The following is a 26,576-nucleotide window of genomic DNA, read 5'->3' on the forward strand; positions in this document are numbered from 1 at the left end:
CAAAGACTATTTCCTCGGGTGGATGGAGCTATTACAAGGGGGCATAACTATAGGGTTCATGGTGGGAGATATAGGAAGGATATCAGAGTAGGTTCTTCACGCAGAGAGTGGTTGGGGTGTGGAATGGACTGCCTGCAGTGATAGTGGAGTCAGACACTTTAGGAACATTTAAGCGGTTATTGGATAGGCACATGGAGCACACCAGGATGGTAGGGAGTGGGATAGCTTGATCTTGGTTTCAGATGAAGGTCGGCACAACATCGTGGGCCGAAGGGCCTGTTCTGTGCTGTACTGTTCTATGTTCTATGTCTAAACCACCTATCCTTAATATCCTGAAAATTCATCTGTGCTGTTCAACAGTTTCAGTGAGATCCCCCCCGACTTGATTCTGTATTTTCAGTGGGATACACTGCAGTCTTTCCTCAGATGTGAGCTTTCCCCCATTGCTGGGACTGTTTTGTGTCCAAGGAGCCAGCACTCAACCTCCCCCTCTCCCACAGGCTCCACACCGCGCATGCGCGGCTCGCCACCCGAGTGTGACGCACATCAGCATTGGGACAGTACCAGTGTGGACATGAGGGGGGGGGGATTTGATTTTTTTAAAAAAAACAGGGTCAATCCATACACGACAGAAGAATCGATGACTATGTTTGTGAATATACTTAGATCTTTAATAAAGTGCTGCGGGCAGCTATTTTGTAGTGGGATGATGCTGAGTTGTGTTTTTTGAGGTGTTGAATGGGCTCCCCCTCTCTCTGTGGGGGTTTGGTATGTTCCGGAATGGCGGCTGCTCCGCTCAGGCTGCTGCCGGTGGAGAGCGGCGCCCGGGGCCTGCGGGGGGCCGCCGGCTGCTCTGTCAAGGTGAGTGCGGCCTCTGTCAGCAGCGGGCCAGGGCTCGGTGTGAAGCTAGGAGTCTCAAGCCTGGTGTCTCCCCCTTCATCTGCGATGTGCGGGATCAGGATTGAGGTCATGTTTCCTCCCCCTCCCCCCCCCCGGACACCCATCCCTACGGTGCAGAAGGAGGCCATTCTGCCCATCTAGTCTGCACCGACCACAATCTTGTACATGAGGCCCATTTCCTGCTCCCTTGACCCAATTCCCATTAGACTGCTGACCACCTAACATTCCCTCCTGCTCCATGTTTAGTTGTTAGAATCCCCACAGTTGCAGGAGACCATTCGACCCGTTGCGTCTGCACCGACTCCCTGAAAGATCTTACCCAAGACCACTCCCCTGCCGTACCCCTGTACCTCTGCATATTTACCCTGCTCAATCCAACAACCAGCATGTCTTTGGACGGTGGGAGGAAAGCAGAGCACCCAGTGAAAACCCATGCAGACACGGGGAGAATGTGCAAACTCCACACAGACAGTGACCCAAGGCTGGAATTGAACCCAGGTCCCTGGTGCTGTGGGGCAGCAGTGCTAACTACTGTGCCACCATGCTTTAGGTACTTCTCTACCTTCAAGTATACTGTCATTGCCCTTCTACTCAAAGAAAAACAACCCTTGACCCCTCAGTTCTTGCAAACGACTGCCCCATCCCCAACCTCCCTTTCCTCTCAAGATGTTTAACATGTTGTCATATCTTTCCTGAAGTTTGAAAACAATAATTAATGGAACATGAGCATTCTTGGCAAGGCTAGCCAGCATTTGTTACCCATCTTTCATTGAGAAGTTGGTGATACCTTCTGGAGCTGCTGCAGTCCATGTGGGATGGGGGTTGGGGGAGTGAGTGGTGGTTAGCATGGTGCACCCACCGTGCTGTTTAGAAGATTTTTGACTCAGTAACAGTGAAGGAATGGTGCTATATTTCTAAGTCAGGTTGGTATATGGCTTAGAGGGGAACTTACAAGTGGTGAAGTTCTCATGAGTTTGTAGCCCTTGTCTTTATAGGTTGCAGATTTGGAAGGTGCTGTTGAAGGAGCCTTGTTAAGTTGCTACAGTGCATGCATATTGTAGATGGTACACACTGCTGCCACTGTGTATTGGTGGTGAAGGGAGTAAATGTTTTAGGTTGTGGGTGGGGTGCTGATCAAGTGGGCTATTTTGACTCAGGACCTGGCTTGAGACAATTCACAGCTCTTTAACCTGTGATTATCCCTCTCTCCAGTCACACTGTACCTATAAAGACTTGATTACCTGTAAAGACTCGCGTTCCAACCATTCTTCACTTTCCAATCTGTAATTATCTTGCAATTTTGTCTTTGCCTATATATGTTGTGTTTATGAACCTACCTCCACTCACCTGATGAAGGAGCAGCGCTCTGAAAGCTTGTGATTCCAAATAAACCTGTTGGACTTTAACCTGGTGTTGTGAGACTTCTTACTGTGCACACCCTCGTCCAATTTTTCACTATATGCTAATACATGTGACAATAATAAATCAAATCAAACGCCGGAATCTCCACATCATCAAAACATTGTGTTCACCATTAAATGTGATTCTGTGATTTACAGCACTTACTAAACAATCCTGAATGTGCTATGAATTACACATAATCAATTTCAGATTATCAGTCAGACTTGCAGTGCGGCTCACCTGTGCTTTCTAGAAGCTACATACTGACACACAGGGCCATGTCCTTTGTAAGCAGTAAAAGCATGTCCATACATTGTGTCTTTCTTCAATTAAACAAAAGCTTATGGGGCAGTCATTCCCTGCTTAATTTCCCATGGCAATGCTTTGACCAACCAGAGTTGACCTGCCTAGTTTGAATTTAAACAAAAGCTTGACAGTTGCCTGTTCCCTGGTACATTCTCCATGGCTTATACCAATCATAGGCAATTTGCCAACCAATCAGCACTTTCTTCTAGTGCAGTATAAATTGTTGTTCCCTTTACAATTGGTATTCTTGTGAATCTGTCCTGCTGATTGCAAGATGAAAAGCTTCAACAGCAAGTCTCTTTTTTCAGCAGTATTTAAGTTCTGTACCACCAAATGACTGTATTAGAATATGAAATGCATCCTTAGTGGCTTTGAGTTTATCCATCATCGGGAAAAGGTTTGTTCAATCCCAAGTGTGCTTTGATCCCTGTCGGGTAGAAATGGCAGTTTTATAATTTCACCCTCCATAATTCAGAAGTACTGATGGCAATCTGTCTGCGCTCACCCCTGACTGCTATTTAATTTCAGGTGGAGGTAGAGTGAAAATGGGTTGTAATTCATGTGTAGTTTAATAGCCTTTCAACACTCACTGTCAAACTTATTTATGAAGGATCTCCACTTAGGTCACGGTACTGGAGGACAACCGGCATTGATGAAATCGTGCTTTCGTGAGAATAGGGCAATCAGTTTGGTTTCATGACCACATTGGCCATGACAATCAAGACATGCAGATTCAGTATAGGTTGTTGAATAATAATTGAACAGGAATCCTGGAGGTAAATTCTTTGTCATATGTCCTTCCCCAATAATTCAGCATTTGGGAGATTTCTTTTAGTTGGTTTAGCTGTATGCTGTATGTCTCGTAGTGCATTTACCCATTCAGTTTCTTAATTTTTAGGTTCTAGAATGTGGAGTTTGTGAAGACGTATTCTCGCTGCAGGGAGACAAAGTACCTCGCTTGCTCCTTTGTGGTCATACTGTCTGCCATGATTGTCTCACTCGCCTTCCACTACAGGGGAGAGCGATACGTTGTCCATTTGACCGACAGGTGACTGAATTAGGTTGGTCCAGCAATTTATATTTCTAATAATTATAGTTGAATGTTTTTAATTTTCTTAGCATGCTTCAGTTTGAGATTTTTGGTGGTTTACTGCTTTAAAATTCTCAAGTTTATTGACTTGCTTCAGTATTGCAAATTTAGTTTGAACCCTTACAAAGTCTACCTCTGCCATAACACTAACTGCTTGATGATCCTGACATAATGATATTAAGTAGAAGCTGGTTTGGCTCTAAATAGAACATTGCAGAATAGCGACAAAGTGGGAAATACAACACAAAAGTTAGCGGGACCAATATTGTCCAGAAGAATTGCAATTTCTGTCAACAGATAATTGTGGTGCACTTATCCTGAGAAGATGCACTCCACCTTGACAGTATAAGTTGCAGTACTTGGTTATCTATTGACTTCTAATCCCGTGATACTATTTTAAAGAAGAGCAGAGGAATTCTCTGCCAGTACTGGCTAATGTTAACCCCTTAACTAAACCGATTGCTAAAACTGATAAACTGGCCATGTGCGAGATTGCTCTGTGTAAATTAGCTGCTGCATTTTCTACATTAAAGTAATGATTATATTTCAAAAGTACTTCATTGACTGTAAAATGCTTTGGGGCAACCTAAGGTTGTGAAAGACACCACAAAAATTAAAGACTTTAATTTGTTTTAATCATACAAACAAAAACCACAAGTTGACCACAAGAATTTTAAATAAATTATGGTTTTTTAAATTCAATCATGGGATGTTGGCCTCATTGGCTAAGCCAGCATTTATTGCCCTTTCCTGATTGCTCTTGAGAAGGTGGTGGTCAGCTGCCTTCTGGAATCACTGCAGTTCATGTGGCGTAGGTAAACCCACAGTGTATTAAGGGAGTTCCAGGATTTTGACATGACACTACAGTTCTAAGTCAGACAGTGTGTGACTTGAAGGGGAACTTTCCATCCATCTACTGCCTTTGTCCTAGTTAGTAGAAGTCGTGGGTTTGGAAAGTGCTTTCGAGGGAGCCTTGGTAAGTTGCTGCAATGCATCTTGTAGATGAGACACACTGCTGCCACTATGTGTTGGTGGTTTAGGGAGTGGATGTTTAAGGTTCTGGGTGGGGTGGCAATCAAGTGGGTTACAGAGACACTAATACCATTGAATTTCAAAGGAAGATGGTTTGATTCTCTCCTGCTGGAGATGGTAATTGCTGAGTACTTGTGTGGCATGAATGTACTTAGGACAAGGTCATTGTTAAATGGGACATTCAAATGGCATTTTGTTAAATTGTAATTGTTCTTTTGTTGATAGGTTGAGACCACTTTTTAATCAATTGATGAACTTTGCCATTATTAAGTCTTGTGCTGCTTTTTCTCTCCCTCAACATTTTCAACATCATCTTCACCTTGATGGACTTAATTCTGTTTTACACTCTGAATATAACTGCAGTGTTTCTATCCTATCCCAGAACACTTTGAATGAATTAGGACATGTTTGATTCTACTTTCCCATGAAAAATGAATGTAGGTAAAAAGTTGTCAGTACTCACGATAGCTTTGGGTTGATTAGAATGAATTTTAAAAGAAGAAAATACTGAAGACTTGATGGAGACTGAATATGAATTAATTTGACAGGTGATTCAGGTGTCTGGGGCTTAAAGAAAAACTTTGCCTTGCTGGAACTCCTGGAACGTTTGCAGAATGGCACTGCCAATCACCATGGAGCATCTGAAGAGGTTCTGGGAATATCAGGAGAGGTATGTAACTAACTGTCGTGGTAGATGGAAAACTTTAGGATCTGAGAAAGATAATGGTGCCGGGGTGGAGGCAAGAGTTTGTGGAGGAAATTGATAGGCATCAAGTCATCATGAGTGGCAAGTCAGAGGAGAGGGAGGTGGTTTTTATCATGGGTGGAAAGTGACAATACATGGGGTTTGAGTCTTTAGTAATGAGAGGCTTCAGGTGTTTAACTGTCAACTCAGTTCATTTAAAGCTGTACTTTTGTCACTAATTTCTGGAAGATTGAAGATTAGAAGGTTTATCAGAGGAGTGTTGGAGCTGATTAAGGCCCAACATGGAGATCTATCGGTGAAGACAGAAGGCATGGCTGAAGTACTAAATGAGAACTTGGGGGATTTTTGTCAAAGCTATGGTGAGTATCAGGTCTGCTAGGATACTGGGCAGATAAAATAGATAAATAGGAAGTCCTAGAATGAATTTGTTAAGGGAAAATTGTGTTTGAGTGACTCGGTTGAGATTTTTTAAAAGAAGTAACAGCGAGGGTGGATGAAGGCAGTGTGTTTAATGAACTTTCAAAAGGTTTTGATAAATGTTAGCAAAATAACTCGTGGGTTAAAAATGCAGGAAGAAGCTTGGATGCACACATGGCTGAGAAAAAACAGCATGTGGTGAATGGCTGTTTTCTGAACTAGTGGAAGGTATATAATAAAATTCTTGAATATTCCATACTAGGACTACTGTTTCTGTTACATGTTAATGTCCTGGACTTGTGGGTATAAATTTGAAATGTGTAGATGACATGGAATTTGGAAATGCAATGAGGAGGGTCATAACATAGAAGATAGGAGGAGACCATTTGGCCCTTCGAGCCTGCTCCGCCATTCATTACGATCATGGTTGATCATCCAACTCAATAGCGTAATCCTGCTTTTTCCCCATAACCTTTGATCTAATTTTCCCCAAGTACTATATCCAGCCACCTCTTGAATACATTTAATGTTTTGGCATCAACTACTTCCTGTGGTAATGAACATAGAACATTACAGCGCAGTACAGGCCCTTTGGCCCTAGATGTTGCGCCGACCAGTGGAACCAATCTAAAGCCCCTCTAATCTACACTATTCCAATATCATCCATATGTTTATCCAATAACCATTTGAATGCTCTTAATGTTGACGAGTCCACTACTGCTGCAGGCAGGGCATTCCCCGCCCTTTCTACTCTCTGAGTAAAGAACCTACCTCTAACATCTGTCCTATATCTCTCACCCCTCTATTTAAAGCTATGTCCCCTCGTGCTAGCCATCACCATCCGAGGAAAAAGGCTCTCACTATCCACCCTATCTAATCCTCTGATCATCTTGTATGCCTCTATTAAGTCACCTCTTAACCTTCTTCTCTCTAACGAAAACAACCTCAAGCCCCTCAGCCTTTCCTCATACGATTTTCCCACCATACCAGGCAACATCCTGGTAAATCTCCTTTCCAACGCTTCCACATCTAGTTCCACAGGCTCACCACTCTTTGGGTGAAAAAATATCTCCTCACCTCTATCCTAAATGGTCGATCCTGAATCCTCAGATTGTGACCCCTAGTTCTGGACTCCCCCTCCATCGGGAACATCCTCCCTGCATCTATCCTGTCTAGACCTGTTAGAACTTTATAAGTCTCTATGAGATCCCCCTCTTTCGTCTGAACTCCAGCGAAAACAATCCTAACCTAGTCAATCTCTCCTCATAAATCAATCCCGCCATCCCCGGAATCAGCCTGGTAAACCTTTGCTGCGCTCCCTTGAGAGCACAAACATCCTTCCTCAGAAAAGGAGACCAAAACTGCACACAATACTCTAGGTGTGGCCTCACCAAGGTCCTGTATAATTGCAACAACACATCCCTGCTCCTGTACTTGAAACCTCTCGCAATGAAGGCCAACGTGCCATTTGCCTTCTTTACTGCCTGCTACACCTGCATGTTAACCTTCAGTGACTGGTGCACAAGGATACTCTGGTCCCGCTGCACACTCCCCTCCCAATTTACAGCCATTCAGGTAGTAATCTGCTGCCTTGTTTTTGCTTCCAAAGTGAATAACCTCACACTTATCCAAATTATACTGCATTTGTCATTGATTAGCCCACTCACCTAACCTGTCCAGATCATTCTGAAGGATCTCTGCATCCTCGTTACCGTTCACCCTCCCACCCCAACTTAGTATCATCTGCAAACTTTGACGATTCAAGGGAACAAAGACTGGTAGAAGGGATGGATACATGGTAAATAAAAGTCAATATAGAAAATTGTGATGCATTTTAGTAGGAAGAATGAGACGAGGCCATACATGTTAAATTGTTAAAGGATACAGTTTTAATAGGGGTGCAAGAAAAAGAGTCCTAGGCTAGTTTGTGTACAGATCTTTGAAGGAAACACGGGGGGTTAGCAGAGCAGTTAATAAAGCATATGGAATCCTGAGTTTTATAAGTAGAGGCATAGAATACTAAAGCCAGAAGGTTAGGCTAATCTTACACAAAAACTTTGGTTTGGCTCCAGCAGGGGTATTGTATTTGATTCTAAGCACCACACTTCAGGAAGTGTGTGAAACCTTTGGTGAGGGTACAGAAGAGATTTACTAGAATGGGTCCAGAGATGAGAGATTATAGTTATGTGGATTGCCTAGAGAAGCTGGGGTGGTTCTGTTTAAAACAGAGAAGGTTCAAAGGTTTGATCGGTGCATGTAAAGTCATGAAAAGTTGAAATTGAGTAAATAAAGAGAAACTCTTTCCAATGGCTGAGGGCACAGATCTAAGGTGATTGACAAAAGAACCAGAGGCGAAGTCAGAAAAAACACTCTTACACATTGAGTGGTTATTATTTGGAATGTATTCTCTGATAGGGCGCAGGTTATAGATCCAACAGCAGTTTTAAAAAGGGAATTGAAGAAATACTTGAACAAAAAAAAATCAGCATTAAGAGGAAAAAAGCTGAGAAGCAGGACCGACAGGATTGCTGTTTCAAAGAACTAGTCAAGACTCAATGAGTCATATGGCACCTTTCTGTGCTGTTCTGTCCTATGATTCTCTACCTGGCCTTCTGAACTCTGATGCGGATTTAAGTTTAGGTAATGTAGCAAAAGTTATAATTGGATGCTGTGGTACTGCTGATTTCTGAACTGGCGATTAGTACCAGGTGCGACTGTTTGCTGATTATGTAGACTTTCAATTCTCATTTGCTGTACTTGGTGGACAGATGGAGAATTTGGCTCCTCTTTATTTCTTAGGTAATCCTGTGATGTTTTTTTCCTAAATAGAGCAGTGCATCATAAGAAATGGGAGTAAATGTTTTGCCAAAACAACAGAAACAGATGTTAGTTATCCATTTATGATGTATCTATTAAATGCGGTGCAAAGTAGCATAAGGCATACTGCTAAGTACAAAAGCAAAATGCTGTGCATTCTGGAAATCTGAATTCAAAACAGAAAATGCTGGAAATGCTCAGCAGATCTGGCAGCATTGTGGAAAGACAAGCTGAGTTAACAGTTCAATTTGATGACCTTTCATCAGAACTGTTTCTATCTCCACATGCTGCCAGACTTTCAAAGTATCTCCAACGTTTTCTCTCTTTTTGCTGATGATGTAACAATGATTTAATGTAATGAACATTTTGGAACTCTGTAGTCCAGATTGTGACAAAATGAGGTGATTTTATATCATCAGCCAGTAATGTTAATGTAAAATGCTGTACTTTCAGTTTAGTAAACTAGTTACAAGTGGACAGAGCGTATTTAGTATTTATTGACAGTATATGAACTAACAGTCTACTTTTTGATGTAATTTTTTCTGAAGCGTATTATCCGCTGTGATGAAGATGAAAGCCATGTTGCATCCATGTATTGTACCGTGTGTGCAACTCATCTTTGTGCAGACTGCTCCCAGGGAACGCACTCTACACGGACATTAGCCAAACATCGACGAGTACCTCTAGCTGACAAACCGCATGAGAAGACCATGTGCTCTCAACACCAGGTGCATGTGATCGAGTTTGTTTGTTTAGAGGAAGGATGTCAATCAAGTCCTCTAATGTGCTGTGTATGCAAGGAATATGCAAAGCATCAAGGACATAAGGTACTTGTATTTTTAGCTAATCTATTACAGCCTACAACATTGGTTTCATAAGATCTTATCATCAGAGAATTTAAAAACGGAACAGAGGCATTAGTATTTTTAATTCATTGTTTATTTCATACAGGATTTTAATAATTGGATGTGAGCATGTGAAGCGGGAAATCATGCTTGTACACCTCTTAACAATTGGTTCCATGTGATATGGCAAATAAACACAATTTTGGTTTCCTACTTGATTGAAAAGTGATTGTTGATTTAAAAGGGCTTTCAGAAACTTTAGAAATGAGTTTGAAAAAAAGATAGCATTTTTAAAATAGTTTCTCATCAATAGTCATGTAAGTCATGGGTCTGTTACTGTTTGATGACATGCCAGTTGATGTAATCTATATTTTAAACGTTGCTGTTTTTGTAATTCCAGAATATACTCTTAGAAACCGAAGCAAATCAAATCCGTGCATCTATTTTAGATATGGCGCACTGTATTCGTACTTTTACAGAGGAAATCTCGGACTATTCTAGAAAACTTGGTGGGATTATTCAGAAGATTGAAGGAGGAGAACAAATAGTAGAAAGCAGAATTGGAATGGCTCACACAGATCATGTAAGACTAACATGTCTCTCTTTTAGATCATAAATTGCTCAGTATAATGTCTTTGGTCTGCCTCACCATTATTTCCCAATTTGCTTTAATGAAGCACTATTGATCATTGTTGTGCCCAGTTAACTTCTACAAAAACGCAGCTTGTGTTCCCTAGACGTTCACTGCTTTAAAGTTTAATGTTTTTGTTTCATGGGACGTGATGAAATTTTTAGTATAATGTAATCTCTGATCTGAGATACTGGTCAATGTTTGCCTTGTGTAATATAGCCGGATCATTCCTGAAGGTTAGCTGTGACCATGTTGGCTGTCTGAACAAAAGGAATAAGCACAATATTGAAGTATTTAAAATAAATAAGATGAGCGCAAAAGTGGTGCTGCCTCTATATTAGTTTACTTTTTCCCTGCATAATGGCATGCGTTTTATTTCATTATTACTTGCAGGTCACTAAGATTTCTGGAGGCATTTTGAACCAAGCGATGCTCATTTCACTCAGCTATCAGAATTGCTTTTGTTTTAATCACAAATAGTGCAAAGAACTGGAGATGTGGGCAGTAAAGAAAATGGTAACTTCAAAAGTGACACGTTTTTCTCTTGGGAGTCAATAAGAGTCAGAGATAAATCCATTTTTGATTAGTTTTCTTGCTACCTAACATCAAAATATTGTCACAAAAACAGAAAATGCTGGAAAAGCACAGGCCTGGCAGTATCTGTGGAGAGAGAAACAGAGTTAACATTCTGAGTCCATATGACTCTTTCTTTTGTTAGCTGGGAGTTAATAAATGACATCTATAATTATTATGCCACCTTAGAGCCTAAAATACACCTGTTATGAATATAGTCGATATTCATTCTTCTTTGCCTTTCTGGCAGGTTCCAGGCAGTGCTGAGAACGCACGTTCCTGTGTTCGTGCATATTTCGCAGAATTGCATGAAACACTGTTTCGGCAGGAGGAAATGGCATTGAGCGTAGTTGACGCTCACGTACGGGAGAAATTGATATGGCTGAGACAACAACAAGAGGACATGACAATTCTACTGTCTCAGGTTTCAACAGCTTGTCTGCACTGTGAAAAAACATTACAACAGGTAGGTGTTGAGACCATAAAACAGCATTTTATTATCGCCTTGAATATGTAACCCATAGGACATAAGACACAATAAGATTGGTGTAATAAAACCCATGTATCCTGCCCACATTTGTGTGGCTCGAAAGATTGTAGTACCGCAGTTCTCTTCGAGGAAGAATCGTACATTTTAAAAATTATACCTTGCAATTGGCTCTCAAGCACCCTTTCAAATGGAATAGAGGATGCATCAAGCCCCACTACATAGATACCTTTCTGATCTCTCAATTTGCAATTAAACTTCTGCATGGTCAACAAAAAGTGAAGGAAGGAGATTGAAGCAATAGTAATAATGAAACAACTATTTCAACTGGACTGAAGTTTAGTGAACTGTATGAATGGGTAATCCTAGAAATGGTATATTTCAGTTAACCTGCCCATCTGTAGCTCTGATTCAATGCAACATTTAATTTAAGACTGAATAAGAAAGTTGGTAACTTATTTTTTCACAATAGTAATTTTCAAAAATCTTGGTAGCTTCCTATTATTGTTCTTTATTTCTATTTTAAATGGATGTAACGTAATTAATGAAAAAGACACGAAAAATAAAGTAAATTTCTAAAAGAAAGGCAGGCTTACATTTATATAACACCTTTCACAACTTAGGATATCTCAGATCGCTTTACTGTCAAATAATGTATATTTGAACTGTAGTCACTTGTAATGTTTTTCATTAGAACTAAAAGCACTGATTTAAAAACACCAATTAAAGTACATTTAAGAAAATGTAGCTTCTTCATTCAAATTTTGTTTTCTCTGTTACGATCTCCAGAAACTGAAAACTGGAAGTTCGAATTTCTTTTTAAAAGAGCTAAAGGAATGATATCAATATTTCACATTTTAAGATGTTCACTGTAATGTAACTTGAAAACAATATTGACTAAACACTAACTCTGTAGGCAATGTGTACTTTAAACCACAGAACGGAATTTACCACTTATTCTTAGCCCAACCAAAGAAATAAACTTCAAAAGTATACATTACACTGTCCTTTATGTGGACATTCAATTTTCCCAGAATCAGTCCAGAGTGATTCTTACCTCCTGAGGGTTTATTCCTGTGTTCTTTTTGCAGCCTGTTAACTTGCCATCTTAGAACTGTCTCTCATAGTGAGATTTTCTTTTTCCCAGAGACTCACTCCCTGGGTCAAGCTAGAAGCCTAGTTTTAAACTTCCTATGTAGTTGGTCTTTTCATTCCAAGCGAAAGCTTCTACCCGCATTCCTGCATAGCGAACCATAGAAACTTTTATTGGCATCTAGCTGCTCCCTCTGTCCCGAGTCCAGGCAGACTCAAAACACTATCTGTGATGTTCAGTGATATTCTAGGAAAGTCTGCAACTTCATCTTTATAATGGCTCCCTCTGTGTCCTTCCCCATGACAATGGGCCTTGTATCTAGGTAGAAATGCTAATTAGCTATCCTCGAGAGCCCAACTCTTTCTCCTCTTGGAGCTAAATGGACAGTTTAAAGCACAACTTTGTAAAAAAATTCATTTATGGGATGTGGGGGTCGCTGACTAGACAAGCATTTATTGCCCATCCCTAGTTGCCCTTGAAAGGTGGTGGTGAGTTGCCTTCTTGAACCACTGCAGTCCCTAAGGTGTAGGTACAGCCACAGTGCTGTTAAGGAGGGAGTTCCAAGATTTTCATCCAGTGACAGTGAAGGAACAGTGATATGTTTCCAGGTCAGGATGGTGATTGACTTGGAGGGGAACCTCCAGGTAGTGGTGTTCCGAGGTATCTGATGTCCTTGTCCCTCTAGATGGTAGTGACTGTAGGTTTGGAAGATGCTGCCTAAGGAGCCTTGGTGAGTTATGGCGGTGCATCTTGTAGATGGTACACACTGCTGCTTCTGTTTGTTGGTAGTGGAGCGATTGAATGTTTGTGGAAGGGGTAGCAATCAAGCCAACTGCTTTATCTGGATGGTGTCAAGCTTCTTGACTGTGTTTGGAGCTGCACCCATCCAGGCAAGTGGAGAGTATTCCATCATACTCCTGACTTGGGCCTTGTAGATGGTGGACAGGCTTTAGGGAGTCAGGAGGGCAAGTTACTCGCACAGGATTCCTAGCCTTTGATCTGCTCTGGTAGCCACAGTATTTAAAATGGCTGGTCTAGTTCGGTTTCTGATCAATGGTAACCCCTAACCTTCCTTTGATTTCTAACAATCAAACCATCCAGGCTTACTGTCAGGCAGACTTCAGAATAGATCACTTCATTTGATCTTAAATTTAAAGAGACAGTCCCAAAACAGCATAATCTTACAAACCTCAATTGTATCACCACGCAGCATTTGCAGCCAAGAGAATTAGATAGGTGATTTTTGCAAGTCTGATTCTAATGCTGTTGTAAAACTGCTTGATACATACACTTGTTTCCTTGCTCTCTGATTTTTGACATTTATATCCTGGCAGTCCTTCAAAATAGCACAGATTAGAAATTCAGTTCACCAAGGATTGTAATTTCAAATCTTTACCTTTTTTGGGAGTCCTGTGAATCAGAAGCTTGTGGATCCTTGCCCACTCAAAAACTTGACTATATACTCTGGGCTGACATTTCATTGCAATGGAGAGGAAGTGCTGTATTGTCAGGGGTGCCATTGTTTGGATGAGGCATTAAATCAAGGCACCATTTACCAATTGCAAAAGATCCCATGTCAACCAACCTTACCAAAATGTTTTGTCTGGCCATTCACCTTACTTGTTGTTTGTAGAATCTTGTTATACAAAATGCCTCCATAACACAATGACTGTTTTTCAAAAGGTAAATCATTGGATTGAAAATACTTTTGAAAGACTTAATGATGTGATAAGGTGCTGTATAAATGTAAGTTCACCCAGAATTAGTATGCAACAAAGTTAGTCGCATCATTGAATTAAGAACAGAAAACCTTGTCAGAAAAACTGCATGTCAGTATCTGTAAAAAAAAAAGTAATATGTTTTGGGTGCGTAATAAAACAGAACAAAACACTATTTTGCATATTGTGTATCTTTTGATTTTTCTCATTAACTAACCATGTGTCAACACAGAGCTTTACTGATATTATGCTGTACCACAATGCTTCATTTATTTTAAGTGTAATGAAATGCAATCCTTACACTGACAATTGAACTTAGTGTGTTTGACGTTTTTTCCTGGCTAGGATGACTGTCGTGTGGTGGTGGCAAAACAGGAGATAACTCGTTTGCTGGAAACATTACAGAAGCAACAACAACAGTTCACAGAACTCGCTGATCATATTCAGTTGGATGCTAGTATCCCTGTCACCTTCACAAAGGTGAAGTATATTTTCCTGATCATTCAGTAGTTCCTTTGAGGCTTAGTGTGCTTTATCTTCTTTTCATCTAGTTGTTTTGAGTGCCAAGCAAAAGTTGTCAATTTTTTTTGGCACATTACTGCAGACACAATTCTTTGGCCTGAGAAACGAGTAGAAGAAAGTATAATGAAAATACTTAATTTACTTATCCCAGTTGACCATCTTCAAATAAGACAAATGTTGAATAAATGCTGCTTTATCCTTTGAAACACAATAAAAATAATCTATGATTATAAGTAGCTTTAAGAAGCTCAAGATAGGCAAGATTACAACATTTGAACTACTGTTCCCAGTAAATGCACAGCCATGCAGCAGTCCAAAACTTTCTGCTCAGGGGACAATCGGGCCTCTCAGAAGAAGTGGTCCCTTTAAGATGTGTGCCACGTGGCAATTTTAAAGGGACAGCACAGTGCATAAAAATGGGCTGTGCAAAGCGAAGAGAAATTTGGACAATAGAAAAAAGAAACAAGAAAAATAAAATTGATAAAGTATTGAAATGAAAAGTTGAATTAAAAAATAAAAAAGCCAAAGATGGACAAAGACATTTTTTAATAAACCATACATAGCATAGAGAGGAGAAGGGGGAGGATAAACCCATGTTGGAACAAAACATAGGGAATTCTCTTTTAAGAAATAATTTTATTTTCACAAGAAACCACCTAGACTTAAAAAATAAAAAGCTTTGATCAAAGGATAACTTTGAATGCAGTCTTTTTGAAACATGATCATAACCAAATCACATTTGTTTAATTGATCTAATAATACAGGCATACTTCTCCATCTCAGATCAGCTCAGTTACTAGCATTTTTATCTGAGCCAGATGGTTTCAAGTTAAGTCTAACATCAAGTCTTGAACACAGAACCAGCCTGACGTTTGTGTGCAATATGAACTTGTATTGTAATGTCAGAGGTACCATCCTTCAAGCGAGATAGAAGCCCTATTTTTCTGTGCAAGTGGGCATCAAAGATCTCAGAACAGGTTTGAAGAAGAAGAGGAAACTCTTGTCCTTTGTTCTGGCTAACATTCTTCCCTCACTCAGTAATGTCACAGAAATTAAATGATCATTCACCATTATTGTTATAATACCTTGCTTTGTGCAATTGACTACATTTGCTTGCATTCTGAGTGTTTAAAATTTACATAGATTCATAGAAGTTTACAAAATGGAAACATGCTCTCCGGCCCAACCTGTCCATGCCGCCCACTTTTTACCACTAAGCTAGTCCCAATTGCCCGCATTTGGCCCGTATCCTTCTATACCCATCTTAATAGGGTGACCAGATCTGTACACAGTATTCCAAGTGTGGTCTTACCAATGTCTTGTATAACCTCAACTAATTTGATTTGTCCTGGGTTATATGAAGAAATTGTTATGCTGCACTGGATACGGTAAAGGTCTTCAAGATCCTAGTTGTAATCTTGAAGATTTGTGTTCCAGAAGTAACTGCACCGCCACCAAGCTGTTTTAATACAGCTACAAAAGTGAAAATCACCCAGGTGTGTTTTGTTCATGAAAAGATTAATAAATCCAATCCAGTCAATCTCCACAACATCAGCCTACTCTCAATTATCAGTCAAGTGACAGAAGGGATCATTAACATTGCTATGCAAAGCTTCTCAATCTCAAGCATTCCTTCCATGACAACTTGCACTGCACTCTACATTTTGATGGCTTCACTCCCAACAGTTTCAGAGTGAAGAATGGAGTAAACCCAAGTATGGAGTATAATCCAAATGGAATATCCAAGCCCCACTCTGTTTGGCATCATCATCTCCATGATCCTGACCGTTGCTTCCCCTACAGCTATGGAAGCAGTCTGCTTGCATGTTTGGTAAGATGGCAAGCTCTACGATTTATCAAGACTGAAGACAAAATCAAAACTCATTACATCCCAATCAGAGAACTCCTCTCACACAGAAACTCAGCTACAAGAACTGTCTCTCATGCTTGTAACTTGTTCTCTTAGGTGTCAAGAAAACTGTGGTCATGGGATAAGGTGTTACATATCTGCCTCTAATCACAATAAAAAACACCCCACTGGTGGAGTGTTGCCATTTTCCTCTGTTTGCAACTAGTGATTCCCAGATTCTGCAACTCAGGTCCCTGGTGACAGACAACTTGTCCCTTCATGCAGAACTTAATACACACAGGGAAAGCAGCTACCATCTTTGGCTGATTCATGAAAGGTGCATGGCGTAACATCAAGCTGGCCCTGGGGACCAAGCTGATGGTTTATAAGGCCTGTGTTCCCAGCACCTTGTTGTATGGCTGTGAAATATGGACAACTTAAATCTATTAAGAAAAGAAGCTCAGCAATTTTGTCTTTGCTGTGTGTGACGCATTATGGTTATATAGTGGCAGGAAGATATCATCAATGTGGCAGCCCTCTCAAAGGGAGAGCTCCCAGATTTGAGAGCACTCATCAAACAGAAGCAGCTTCGCTAGCTCAAGCCTATCTGCAGGATGGAAGATGATCACATACCCAAGACCTTTCTGTATGGTGAGGTAAGCAAGTAAGAGGTCTCACGACACCAGGTTAAAGTCCCAACAGGTTTATTTGGTAGCACAAGCTTTCGGAGTGTTGCTCCTTCCTCAGGTGAGTGAAGAGTTGTGTTCATAAACAGGACATACATAGACACAGACTCAATTTACAAGATAATGGTTGGGATGCGAATCTTTACAGGTAATCAAGTCTTTACAGATACAGACAATGTGAGTGGAGAGAGGGTTAAGCACGGGATAAAGAGGTGTGAGTTGTCTCCAACCAGGATAGTTAATGAGATTTTGCAAGCCCAGGCAAGTTGTGGGGGTTACAGATAGTGTGACATGAACCCAAGATCCCGGTTGAGGCCATCCTCATGTGTGCGGAACTTGGCTATCAGTTTTTGCTCGGTGATTCTGCGTTGTCGTGTAGGCCACCATGGAGAATGCTTACCCAATGTTTGGCGAGACCATACAGACGCTACGACAACGGATGAATCTTTAATCATCTCTCCTTGATGTTCAACAACTTACCATCGCTGAATTTCCCTACCAACAACATCTGTGCTAGAAACTGAATTGGACCAACCACATTAATACTCTGGCCTGAAAAGCAGGTCAGAGACTGGGAATTCTGTAGAGAGTGACTCCCCACCTGACTCCCCAAAGCCTGTTCACCATTTACAAGGCACAAGTTAGGAGTGTGTGGAGTACTTTCCACTTACAGCCTGCTTGATTCCTCATCTACCACTCTCAACATTCATTCCCTCTGCCACCAATACACAATAGCAGCAGTGTGTACCATTTCCAAGATGCAGTACAGACAGGGTTCCTTCAATAGTATCTTCAAGACCCATGAACTCTCCCACCTGGAAAAACAAGGGCAGCAAATGCATGGAACCACCATACCTGCAAGCTCCCCTCCAAGGCGCACACCATCCTGATTTAGATTTATATCGCCATTCATTCTCTCTCTGTCAGAGTCAAAATACCAGAATCCCTCCCCAACAGCACTGTGGATGTGTGTACCTATTCCATACTGACTACAGCATTTCACAAAGATAGCTCACCAGTGTAATTAGCGATGGGTGATAAATGTTGACCTTGCCAGCAATGCTCATATCCCGCGAATGAATAAAAACCAAAAAAATTGCTCCTTTTTTTTGTGTATTTTTCTCCTCACCCATTTCCATCAACTTTTCTTTAAGTGTTGAAACATGAATGTGCATGTTCTTACCACAGATACTGAGAGCATTTTCTGTTCTGGTAACAAATAAGAGTTTGCAATATTGGCAAATAATCAAATAGATGTGTAATCAAATATTTGTTTAGCTTTTAAAATTAGTTTTGTGATCCATTAAGTCAAAGGACCAATATAACCTTTGAGTGGTGTTAAATCTTATCAAAAGCAAATTGATTTTGAAGTTGAATTTTTATTTATTGTAAAGGAGTAAAGATTGAAGATTGATTTGATTTATTATTGTCACATGTATTAGCATACAGTGAAAAGTATTGTTTCTTGCGTGCTATATGGACAAAGCATACCGTTCATAAGAAAAGAGAGAGTGCAGAATGTAGTGTTACAGTTATAGCTAGGATGTAGAACATAGAACATAGAACAGTACAGCACAGAACAGGCCCTTCGGCCCACGATGTTGTGCCGACCTTCATCTGAAACCAAGATCAAGCTATCCCACTCCCTATCATCCTGGTGTGCTCCATGTGCCTATCCAATAACCGCTTAAATGTTTCTAAAGTGTCTGACTCCACTATCACTGCAGGCAGTCCATTCCACACCCCAACCACTCTCTGCGTAAAGAACCTACCTCTGATATCCGTCCTGTATCTCCCACCACGAACCCTATAGTTATGCCCCCTTGTAATAGCTCCATCCACCCGAGGAAATAGTCTTTGAACGTTCACTCTATCTATCCCCTTCATCATTTTATACACCTCTATTAAGTCTCCCCTCAGCCTCCTCCGCTCCAGAGAGAACAGCCCTAGCTCCCTCAACCTTTCCTCATATGACCTACCCTCCAAACCAGGCAGCATCCTGGTAAATCTCCTCTGCACTCCTTCCAGCGCTTCCACATCCTTCCTATAGTGAGGTGACCAGAACTGCACACAATATTCCAAATGTGGTCTCACCAAGGTCCTGTACAGTTGCAGCATAACCCCACGGCTCTTAAACTCCAACCCCCTGTTAATAAAAGCTAACACACTATAGGCCTTCTTCACAGCTCTATCCACTTGACTGGCAACCTTTAGAGATCTGTGGATATGGACCCCAAGATCTCTCTGTTCCTCCGCAGTCTTCAGAACCCTATCTTTGACCCTGTAATCCACATTTAAATTTGTCCTACCAAAATGAATCACCTCACATTTATCAGGGTTAAACTCCATTTGCCATTTTTCAGCCCAGCTTTGCATCCTATCTATGTAGAGAAAGATCAGGTCAATTCAAAAGTCTGACAGCAGCAGGGAAGAAGCTGTTCTTGAGTCGGTTGGAATGTGACCTCAGACTTTTGTATCTTTTTCCTGACGGAAGGAGGTGAAAGAGAGAATGCCCGGGTGTGTAGGGTCCTTAATTATGCTGGCTGCTTTGCCGAGACAGCGGGAAGTGTAAACAGAGTCAATGGACGGGAGGCTGGTTTGCGTGACAGATTGGGCTACATTCACAACATTTTGTAGTTTCTTGCAGTCTTGGGCAGAGCAAGAGCCATACCACACTGTGATATAACTAGAAAGAATGCTTTCTATGGTGCATCTGTAAATTACATTTTTTCCTCAATAGGATAACCGTGTTCATATTGGGCCCAAGATGGAGATACGTGTGGTCACTATAGGACTGGATGGAGCAGGCAAAACAACCATTCTCTTCAAACTGAAGCAGGATGAGTTTATGCAGCCTATTCCTACCATAGGTAATTTGCACAGTATCAAAGTGCTCATAATTACTTTGTCAGTAGCAATAAATGTTCACATGCTCTACCTTTTAGAATAATTAATTAGTATATTTATGTTCCATACATAAATTTTTAAAAATTCATTATTTCTATCAGCAGTTCTGTACTATTAAGATCCATCATTGAAAATACTGCGATTATAGCTGCTGAGATAATAATGACAAAACATTCTCAATACTCTAACACCATCTATTTGGATTTTGTTATCCACAGCAGTGAATAAGCAGTGTCTCTCTCTCACTCACTCTCTGTTGATTTCTCTTTCTCTTGGTGTCCCTTTGTCTGTCTTTGTGTGTGTTTCTCCCTTTCAATTATTACTTTTCAACAGTGTCTTCCAAATTGAAGCCCGAGCTTTGATTTATGACTTTAGTTTTAGAATGGCTTTATATTTTTGTCAACATTATCTTCTGAAAATGTAAAACTAACATTTTCTCCCCCTCCATTGCAGGTTTTAATGTAGAAACTGTAGAATACAAAAATTTAAAATTTACTATTTGGGATGTAGGCGGCAAGCATAAACTGAGGCCACTTTGGAAGCATTATTATCTCAACACACAAGGTAGGACAATATCTACTTATGTGGACATTGATTGTTGGCATCCATGTAGATGATTAAGCTGTTGTGGCACACTGTTACAGGATATACACTTCCTAATTTTCTTTCCCCGTAATTGCTGCTATATATGGATTCGTATTGCTTTATTAGATTACTGACTCCATTGAGATGTTTCCTTTAGCTGGATTTTGCTATGAAAATCTTAAAATAAAAAAAAACTCCAAGACTTTGGCCCAGATTTTTCAATCAAGATAGAGGAATGATGTTCACCTTTTATTATGCTTACAACTGCCTACAAACATATGAATCAGGAACAGGAGTAGGGCACTCGCCCCTCAGGCCTGTTCCCCTCAGGCTGATCTGATAGTGACCACAACTTCACATTCCCATCTACCCCTGATAACCTTTCACCCTCTTGTTAATCAATAATCTATTTCTATCTTAAAAATATTTCAAGGACTCTGCTTCTAAAACCCTTTGTGGAAGAGAATTCCAAAGACTCTCAACCCTCTGAGAAAAAAATTCTCCTCATCTCTATCTTAACTGGGCAACCCCTTAAATGGGTGACCCCTAGTTTTAAATTCTCCCACAAGAGGAAACATCTTTTCCACATCCACCTTCTCAAGACCCATTATATTCTTATATGTTTCAATCCGGTTGCCTCTTACTCTTCAAGCCTCAAATGGATAGTAGCCTAGCCTGTCCAACCTTGCCTCATAAGACAACCCTCCCATTCCAGTCTAGTAAATCATCTCTGAACTATTTCGAACACATTTACACCCTTGTTCAAATTAGGAAACTGATACTGTGCACAGTACCCCAGATGTGACCTCACCAATGCCCTGTAGGACAAAGGCATAACCTCCCTTCACTTGTATTCGATTCCCCTTATAGTAATCAATAACATTCTATTAGCTTTCCTAGTTACAGTGCGGCCCCATTATAACGTGATGGTTGGGGTCCATAAAAGCCGGTTCGCGAAAAAAGCAGGGTCACGCTAAATTTGCCAATTATTAGCGGGAAGAAAAGGGTCCAATGACACCATCGCGTTATATCCGAATTCGCGTTAAATCGGAGCGCATTAAATCGGGGTTCCACTGCACTGTACTTGTATCTGCATACTAACCTTTTGCAATTCATGCACTAGGACATGCAGATCCCTCATTATCTCGGAGCTCTGCAATCTCTCTCCAGTTAGATAATATGCTTTTTTTATTTTTCCTGCCAAATTGGTGGAGATGGCACAGTGGTTACTGCCTCACAGCACCAAGACCTGGGTTCAATTCCAGTCTTTATATATGAATAATGCCACCGTGGGCAATATTTCAGAGGGAGGCTGGTGAACATAGAAACAAAGATCTCTATGAAATCAGTACTTTCTGAAGGGAAGAAAATGGGAGTTGACTTTTTGCTGGCTTTGAGATCTTAAAAGTACGTTGTTTATAGCAATTTTTCATGCTTTTATTCCTTCAGCAGTTGTATTTGTGATCGATAGTAGCAACCGGGACCGATTGATGGAAGCACACAGTGAGTTAGCCAAATTATTGGCTGAAAAGGAGTTGAGAGATGCTTTACTCCTTATCTTTGCCAATAAACAGGTATGTCACTAGCAGTCATCAATTCAAGTCTCAAGTTTTACCAATTCATCTTTATTGGCTGGAAACAAAATTATTTTCTGAAATGTTGGGATGCTCAGTTACAAGGTCAAGAAAATTGAAGAGAATATAGAAATCAGATTCTTGAATAAAAAAGGCTTACAAGTAGAACTAATTATCACTGCACGTGGGTGAACAGGAAACTTTACAGAGACATAGCAAGATCTGAAAATATTCATTGTAAATTTTATGCATTAGTTTTACTGATTTACCCAAAATAGGGTAACTTTTATGCATGATACAGGAAAGAGGAATTGAAGTGATAGTTTGGATTGACTAATTATCATTTGATCAAATATGTTGCTTTATTTTTTTAAGTAAATTAATTTCCATTTGTTGTAATTTGTTCAACAGGATGTGACTGGAGCACTTGCTGTAGAAGAAATAACGGAATTACTGAGTCTCCACAAGTTGTGTTGTGGTCGCAGCTGGCACATTCAAGGTTGTGATGCCCAGAGTGGATTAGGACTACATGAGGGGTTGGATTGGCTCTCAAGACAGTTGGTGGCTGCAGGAGTGTTGGACGTAGCCTAATGCTGCAGCAAGAACAAGCTTCATCATTACTTTTGCCTGTAAATAACTGCGTTGCACGTCTCTCTGTGACATCTTTGCCTTGTATTGTATTTGAAGAAGAACCAAATCTGGTTTAAGTGAACAGAGACATACAGGCAGTCAGTTTGTAAAACAGACTTAAAATGTATTAATGTATTTGAGTGTTTCATTTTGAGAAAATAAGTTCAGTTAAATTGTGTATTTGTTGCAATAGTCGTTATTGTGAATAGTACAAATAATCCTCTTGTGACTCTAACCCAGTTCAATGTGTTGCCATTTAATTCTTTTTCCTTAATCTAGTTTTGTTTTAGTGATGTTGTGAAAGTTTTGAATTTAAGCCAAGGTATTAATTTAATACTAAACGAGTCATCTCTAATGGGGAAAGATGTGTTAATTTAACTATGCACAATACTATGTAATTCAGTGGCAAAGATGGGTGTGCATTGAGCTTTAACCACACATTCCTGAAACCTTGAGCTGCAAGATAGCTTTATGACTGTCAGCTGCTAATTATTGCTGAGAACTACATGTGCCTCACTCTTAGTAGCTTGAATGCTAGAAATAAGCTTACATTAGAGAAAGTACAGAAATTCAGAGTTAGAAAGCAAATGGGTAAGCACTTTTTATTCAAAGTACTCCAGTTTATTTACTCAAATGTGAGTCAATTTGTATTGTGCTGTGATTCACAAACTCTCCACAGCAACTTCGTAGAAATTAAGACCATGTCTTTAAATCTAAGAGCCAGAGCAATCATGCTACTGCCAACTGGTTGCAACGTACTCAGCAGTATCAAGTGGAATGTTTTTGAACAAAGAGTGCTGCCAAGCATTTTCTTTTAACTATACATCACATTAACATGTACAATTTACATTTACTATTTAAACACTTTTTTTGCCTGTGCTGAAGAATAGTAAATTCCTATAGAGCACAACATTGTTTCTGACTTGTGTTTTACTTATCTGGCAGAGTTGAAGACAATTCATCTACTGTTCTCAATAGAGGGAAATCAAAACCAGCTGTGCAACTAGTAATTGATACTGTCCACATCACAAGTGAGGTAGTTTGTAGGTTCTTGTCTGCATTGCCTTCAACTCAAAGCTGTATATGTAGGACTGACAGATTGAGTGCATATGCAGTTTGGGAGTGAGAAAAAGACTTCAGATTAACACATCTTTGTCATCCCTGAAAGATGGGTTTACTTAAGTGTATGTAACCCAAGTTTAAATAAGCCTGTACCAATAAATTAATATACATGGGATATAAGTAGTTCCAAGATCATTAAAATATTCAGTTGCTCAAAGAGAAAATGGTGCTTGGTTGATGAAAACTTGCACATTTTTTTCACTGGGCATCACTGGCTAGGTCAACATTTATGGCCCATCCCTAATTGCCCTGGAAGGTGCTGGTGAGCCACCTTCTTAGAGTCATATATAGGTTTACAGCATGGAAACAGGCCCTTCGGCCCAACTTGTCCATGCCGCCCTTTTTTTTAAACCCTTAAGCTAGTCCCAATTGCCCACATTTGGCCCATATCCGTCTATACCCATCTTACCCATGTAACTGTCTAAATGTTTTTTAAAAGACAAAATTGTACCCGCCTCTACTACCACCTCTGGCAGCTTGTTCCAGACACCACCCTCTGTGTGAAAAAATTACCCCTCTGGACACTTTTGTGTCTCTCCCCTCACCTTAAACCTCCAGTTTTAGACTCCCCTACCTTTGGGAAAAGATATTGACTATCTAGCTGATCTGTGCCCTCATTATTTTATAGACCTCTATAAGATCGCCCCTCAGCCTTCTACGCTCCAGAGAAAAAAGTCCCAGTTTATCCAGCCTCTCCTTATAACTCGAACAATCATGTCCCAGTAGCATCCTAGTAAATCTTTTCTGCATTCTTTCTATAATAGGGTGACCAGAACTGTACACAGTATTCCAAGCATAGCCTTATCAATGTCTTGTACAACTTCAACAAGACATCCCAACTCTTGTATTCAATGTTCTGACCAATGAAACCAAGCATGCTGAATGCCTTCTTCACCACTCTGTCCACCTGAGACTCCACTTTCAAGGAGCTATGAATATGTACCCCTAGATCTCTCTGTTCTGTAACTCTTCCCCAACGCCCTACCGTTAACTGAATAAGTCTTGTCCTGGTTCAGTCTACCAAAATGCATCACCTCGCATTTATCTAAATTTAAACTTCTATTTGCTATTCGTCAGCCCACTGGCCCAATTGATCAAGATCCTGTTGCAATCGGCGATAACTTTCTTCACTGTCCACTATGCCACCAATCTTGGTGTCATCTTCAAACTTACTAACCATGCCTCCTATATTCTCATCTAGTGTTACATACACTTAAGTGCCCTGAGGCACACCGCTGGTCACAGGCCTCCAGTTTGAACAACCACCCTCTGGCTTCTGCCAAGAAGCTAATTTTGTATCCATTTAGATACCTCACCCTGGATCCCGTGAGATTTAACCTTATGCAACAACCTACCATGTTGTGCCTTGTCAAAGGCTATGCTAAAGTCCATGTGACAACATCAACTGCACTGCCCTCATCTACCTTCTTGGTTACCCCTTCAAAAAACTCAATCAAATTTGTGAGACATGATTTTCCACTCACTTCTTGAACAGCTCCAGTCCATCTGATACTGTTAAGAAGGGAGTTCCAGGATTTTGACCCAGCAACGTGAAGAAATGGTAATATAGTTTCAAGTCACACTGGTGTGTAGCTTGGAGAGGAGTATATATCTGCTGTCCTTGTCTTGCTATGTGGTAGAGGTGGTGGCTTTGGAAGGATCCTTGATACGATGCTACAGTGGATCTTGTAGATGGTACACACTGCTGTCACTGTTTGTGGGTAGTGGATGGGGTGCCAATCAAGTAGACTGCTTTGTCCTGAATGGGTGTCCAGCTTCGAGTGATGCTGGAGCTACACTCATCCACTCCTGATTGTGTCTAGCAGATAATGGACAGGCTTCGGGGATTGAGATGAGTGACTCACCGCAGAATTCCTAGCCTTTGACCTGCTCTTTTAGCCACTGTTTATAGAGCCAGTTCAGTTTGTGGTCAATGGCAACCCCCAGAATGGTGATGCTATTGAATGGCCAGGAGAGATGTTTGGATTTCTTTGCTCCTCTTATCAGCCCAAGCCTGAATGCTTCAGTATCTCAAGAGTTGGAATGATACTGAAAATTGTTCAATTACCAGCAAAGTCCCACTTCTGACCTTCTGAAGGGAACTGAGGAATCATAGAGCAATTGGCATCATGGACTTTCAAATCCTGGTATCTCTAACGAGTGATTCAAGCATCAAACCAAATTAATCTTTAACCATCTGCTCGACATAACTAGGGTTGAAAACGCTGTTAGAAATTGGCTTTTCTGCAACTCAGGTTGTATTGTAATCAGCACAAGTATGTTGGTTCATATTTTCAGTAGGATACTGAAAAAAACAGGAATTTTCCCCATCCAATTCCATCCATAAATGTGCTACATCAGTCCCTATAGTAAATTTAATTCCTAAGAACCACCATGCTTTCATTTACACTATTGTGCCATCCTCAAAATTGGAATTTTCATCCAAAATCACATTGCCAAAACTGATCAAGAAACTGTCTCAAATCTGTAGGTGATGTTGACCTATACCAGTGGTTCCCAAACTTTTTTCACTAGGCCGCACTTTTGGAATAACAATTTGTTCGCACCACACCAAATTTTTTATTGAAGTAAAAAAAAACTAGCAGTGTTTGATTCATAACATAGAACACAACTACTTTATAATATCATGGGGCATCCAGAAAGTATAAAACAATGCATCACTTG

The 26,576-nt window shown here is 40.5% G+C and overlaps 1 protein-coding gene across 2 annotated transcripts; it reads left to right on the plus strand.

Moving 5' to 3' along the window:
- The first annotated feature begins 749 nt into the window (after window positions 1-749).
- Window positions 750-23,679, plus strand: trim23 (tripartite motif containing 23). 2 transcript variants are annotated; one of them, XM_078218161.1, is made up of 11 exons: window positions 750-861; window positions 3,506-3,668; window positions 5,278-5,399; window positions 9,218-9,496; window positions 9,915-10,097; window positions 10,969-11,184; window positions 14,362-14,496; window positions 19,814-19,943; window positions 20,434-20,544; window positions 22,015-22,139; window positions 22,551-23,679. In XM_078218161.1, the coding sequence occupies exons 1-11, from the start codon at window positions 781-783 to the stop codon at window positions 22,728-22,730; spliced, it is 1,725 nt and encodes a 574-aa protein (XP_078074287.1). In that variant the 5' UTR covers window positions 750-780; the 3' UTR covers window positions 22,731-23,679. The 2 variants fall into 2 exon arrangements, with proteins under 2 accessions (XP_078074287.1, XP_078074298.1); XM_078218172.1 differs by having other exon boundaries at window positions 22,018-22,139.
- The last annotated feature ends 2,897 nt before the right edge of the window (window positions 23,680-26,576 follow it).

Source organism: Mustelus asterias, chromosome 1, assembly GCF_964213995.1.
Source record: "Mustelus asterias chromosome 1, sMusAst1.hap1.1, whole genome shotgun sequence".
Classification (NCBI taxonomy): domain Eukaryota; kingdom Metazoa; phylum Chordata; class Chondrichthyes; order Carcharhiniformes; family Triakidae; genus Mustelus; species Mustelus asterias.